Source organism: Drosophila kikkawai, chromosome 3L (genome assembly GCF_030179895.1).
Source record: "Drosophila kikkawai strain 14028-0561.14 chromosome 3L, DkikHiC1v2, whole genome shotgun sequence".
Lineage (NCBI taxonomy): Eukaryota > Metazoa > Arthropoda > Insecta > Diptera > Drosophilidae > Drosophila > Drosophila kikkawai.
Genome location: NC_091730.1, coordinates 8,192,915 through 8,197,507, shown reverse-complemented (window position 1 = coordinate 8,197,507; position 4,593 = coordinate 8,192,915). Strand labels below are relative to the sequence as shown.

The 4,593-nt window shown below is 38.0% G+C and overlaps 1 protein-coding gene across 1 annotated transcript; it reads left to right on the top strand.

Moving 5' to 3' along the window:
* The first annotated feature begins 2,910 nt into the window (after positions 1-2,910).
* On the top strand, positions 2,911-3,293 carry LOC108080486 (uncharacterized). The gene is given in 3 exon segments (XM_017175244.2): positions 2,911-2,997; positions 2,999-3,088; positions 3,090-3,293. Coding segments are annotated over 3 exon segments (381 nt in total).
* Positions 3,294-4,593: the final 1,300 nt, after the last annotated feature.

Here is a 4,593-nt window from a genome sequence, read left to right as displayed (position 1 = left end):
TTTCATAGAGTAGCCCTTGGATGTGTATATATCCTTTTATATACACCCTCTGGTACATAAGTAAATTCCACATTTTGGTTAACTTTCCGTGTGTTTTTGGCGAGGGGGGGAGAATTCAGCAAAAATATATTTTTAAAAGCTCAAGTCAGAGCGCACACAGATGGAGGCAAAAAATTGCATGCCGCCCAGGGACAGGGACAAAGTGAGATGCAAAGGATATGGCGGGGATAGCAAATAGTGGAAGGAGGTGAGGCACTGAAGAAGGACACGAAATAGGTATGCAAAGAGCTAGGTAAAAAGGGGATATACAGATGCCCTTGCTAGTGGTTTATAAAGTCAAGAATTCTATATTTTAAAATTATTTAAAATTGTTTTTAAAGGGAAAAGTTTTAATAATTGAAATTAAAAATATTAAAGGAATGTTAGGAATATAAAATATATTTTTTTATTAAGATTATACTTATTTTTATTAACTTTTATACTGATTTTAAACAAAAAAATGTTAATATTTGTTTTTAAAAATAATATAAACTAGCTTTTAGTCAACTTTAGCTAACATTTTCTTATATAAACATAATATATATTATTTATCATAATATTGAAATCACAAAGGAAACTGATTATCCCTTTTATATACCGATTTTCCAAGATCTTCTTTAAAGTTAGGGTAAAAAGTGCTTCTCCTTGCCAACGTAAAAGACAACCCAGCAAAAAAAAAGGAGGAAAATTGTGGCGCAAAATGTTACGCTTGCATCGAAATGGAGGAGAAAATGTGAAAGAGTGTGGGATGGAGGGTGGAGGGATCGAAAAAACTGAGGATTGGGTTTTTCCCAGTCAAGAGGAGAAAAGAGAAGTGAGGCACAAGGCAAGAGAGAGCGAACATGTTGGCTCCTACAATGACAGCAGCCTGCAACAGCCGGCGAAGGACGTTGCCAAAGGGGGGCGGGCAGAGTGGGTTGAAACGGTGGCAAAAGGCATTAAGCTGCGCCCACCCGCACATACACACACACACACACAAACAACGATGGGACATTATAGTCAGAAGGCGAATGATGCGTTTTCCATGAAAAACTCATACTCACATAGCGACATACTTTCACACAGATGGAAGAAAAGCGAAGAAGTAGAAGGAAAATAAGGAAAACTTGGCGCGACTTTCGACTACGTGAAGCTGTGAGCTTCAAAAGCGAAGGAAAACCCATACACATACACATTCATACACACTCTACAAGCGCCTAAGAGACATATTTCCCCCCGCACACGAGCTCCTATCCAAGCAGAGAGAGAAAAAAAGGAAAGAAAAAATAATGGAATCCATAAATTATTTGCACAAATATAATATCTTAATTTATTTAAACTTTAACACAACTATTTATAATCTTGAATAATTTTTGTGTAATTTTTAAAGCTTTTGCATTGATGAACAATCAAAATCTTACTCCGCTATAAGCCTTTTAAAATTGTTTAATAATTGTATGGAACTTACATATAAACAGAAAATTCTAGAAAGTAATTTTCCCAGTGCACTCACACAAGAGGAGAGGAAAAATGGCAACATAACTGTAGTGAAAATGTCAAGAGAGAAAAGATATTAAAACGTATTTGACTTCTGTGAGTTTTGGATGAAACGGTGGCTTGTGGGAGCGGTGGGGCAAGCAGCGAAGGATGGCAGGATGTGCGCCAGTGTGGCACAATGAAAAATATATAAAGAAGCCGCCACTCACACAAACACATCCGCTCCCACACACAAACACACACACATGTAGAGCGAGCTTATGACAAAAATAATAAAAATGGCTCAAGAAAAGAAAATGGCAAAAAACGAACTGAAATAAAAAAAGCAAGAAAAAACCTAAAAAAGCGGAAAAATAAAAAAAAATGACAGAGAGAAAGAGAAAATACAAGTATAAAAATGAATTTTAGATGACAGGCAAAGCAGCTTGCTGAGGGGGACTGGAGACTTGTGGAACTAGGGAGCCGGGGAAGGTTTGTCTTTGCAGTTAAGCAGACAAGTAAATGTTGTCCTTGTTGTTGCTCTCCCACACTCCTATCTCCCCCACCGACCCCAGAAGGAGGCGTGGCATTTGCAAGGAAACAGCAGCAGCAGCACCAGCAAAAAATAAAGGAAAAAAGGAAACCAAACCGAAGAGGAAAAATTGTGGAAAAGTTTTATGGGCAACAGCAGCAAAAATTGCAATATACCCAAGGCGTGGGTTGAGTTGGGGTCTTTAATGGGAGGGAATAGCCAAAAGTGGCCATGGGTGGGGTGCAGAAAAAAAATATGGTGGGGGGTGGCTGCCGTTGATGGCCGTGGAAAAGAGGATGGCGGCAGTGACAAGGATAAAACATGGGGAAGGGAAACCGAGATGAAGAGCTGAAAAATGGAAAATGGATGGGAAACCAATTTAAAGCGGAAGCGGCTTTGTAACAAAACGTAAGGAAATACTATAAGGATGTAGTTAAATCAGAGGAAAATATAAAAAAAAATTAAATCATATTTATTAATCTAATTAAGCTTATTTAAATTCAAACTATATTGTTTGTAATAATATTAATAAAAAATTATGATTTATAGTAGTTGTCTATTCCCTCTGCTCTATCCCAAATGTTGGCTAATTCTCTATTATATTTTTTTGGAACAATTCCCCATAGCAAAAACTGTCAGCATATGTTCCAAAAGGATTTTCAGGATACCAACAAAATACCCTGGAGACGAGCCCCCCCAACGAGTGAAAGACAAGGCATAAAAAATAAATGAATAACATAAAATAAATCATACGCCCCATCGGCCACCCAACAAAAAGTGAGCCAATACCGTAACCATTACCTCCCCAACCCCACCCAGGCCAGGATTTTATGCCGTCCTCGCAACCCCTCCCCCCCCCCCCCCCCCCCCCCCGTCCCCTTTTCATGGCGCTAATAAATGCTTATCGAAGACGCATAAAGCGAGTAAATTCGCAGCCATTAAACGGGCATAAAACTCGATGCCAGGGCCCCGAAACGAAAATTGCGGGGCCCGACAAATCAAAGTACACAAGCCTGAGGAGTCCTTTTCCTTATTTTTCCCCTATTTCCTTGCCATGAAATAAAAACCAGGCAACAATGAAACCCAAAGCGGCTCCCAAGCGATTTCGATGCGGGCATTCGACGGTCGGACCAAGGAATCAGCCACTGCCACCCACAAAACACGAACGAGCAGAAACCCCAAAGCCCACACCAAACCCCAAGTGAACCTTCCTCCGGCAGGACCTCTTCCTCGACACTCGCTATATAACCATCTTACCCAACGTTGACAGCATACAAAGTAACTTAAATCGAAACAATAAAGCGGCAACTTTGTTCGGAGTAAAAAAAATGCAAAAGAAAGCTAAAAGAATCCTGGAAAAAAGACGTAGAAGAAAGCTGAAAAAGAAACGAGCAAAAGTGTCGGGAAAATTAATGCAAGCGAAGAAGGAAATGCTCTTCTTTGCTGGGGGAAAATTATTTTTAAACTTTATTAACTCCTTTTTTTAAAAGGATAATACTGCCGAATATTAATAAATATATTTTTTGATGTCCTAAAAATATATCTTAAATTAAAGATATGAAACTCTTTGATATTTACCTGGAAAATATATTTTAATATCATATATTATATACAAATATTAAAATTATTTTCAAGAGTATTCAAAACCATATTTCCCTTTCACTATTCGATCGAAATTCCCATACCCCGAGCGTGGGTATTATTACAAAAAATGTAAGAAAAGTCGTGAAGGAAAGTTCCCAAAGAAATTGAGCACAGGAGCGTGGGGGAAACGGAGTGAAGGAGCGCACAAAAAAAATATATAAAGAAATGTAGAAAAGCGCAAATAAATGAATGAATAAAAGCGCCAAGGATAGCAAGGATACCGAGACACGAAGAGCGCAGAGTGGCAGGGTGAGCCAAAAGGAACAGAGTTCCACAAAGAAATTACAAAATGTATGCAACAAAAAAGGAAATATTACAAAAATGAAAAAAAGAAACACCGGTGGAAAAAAGAGAAGTTTTGGGAAATGGAAAACAGCGAGGGGGCAAGGGGGGGGGGGGGGGGGCTCTGAAGGTGCAGCAACGCTGGAAAAATATTAATAAATCCCCACTACTGTGGGACAAGGATACCCACGGTTTCCCTTTCCCAATTTCCCAGACTACACCACGTCTCGTTTTTTCCGCGAAACACACGGCGTATGAGCAATATGTGAGGAGGGCAAAACGAGAACAGTGCAATCTGCAAGGAATAAAAACGTGCAAACATACTAACCAAGGGAGCGAAAAATATGAAAATTGCTAAATCAGGTTACTCTAACTAACTGTGAATTTAGATGAGGTTGTTGAATTGTATATTCGGATAAAAAATATATATTTAAATGGTTAGAAAATATTTTTGATAGGAGTTTGTTAGAAAGTTTAATTTTAGGAAATAGATTTGTAGAAAATTGATTTTTTCCTGATAAAGTATTAAGTTTTCCCCTAAAAATAACTTTAAAATTTGGAATTTACCTAAAAAATATATTTATTTATTTCTTTAAAAAATTGTCCCGCTAATTCTTTTCGTAATTAACCCCTATTTATGT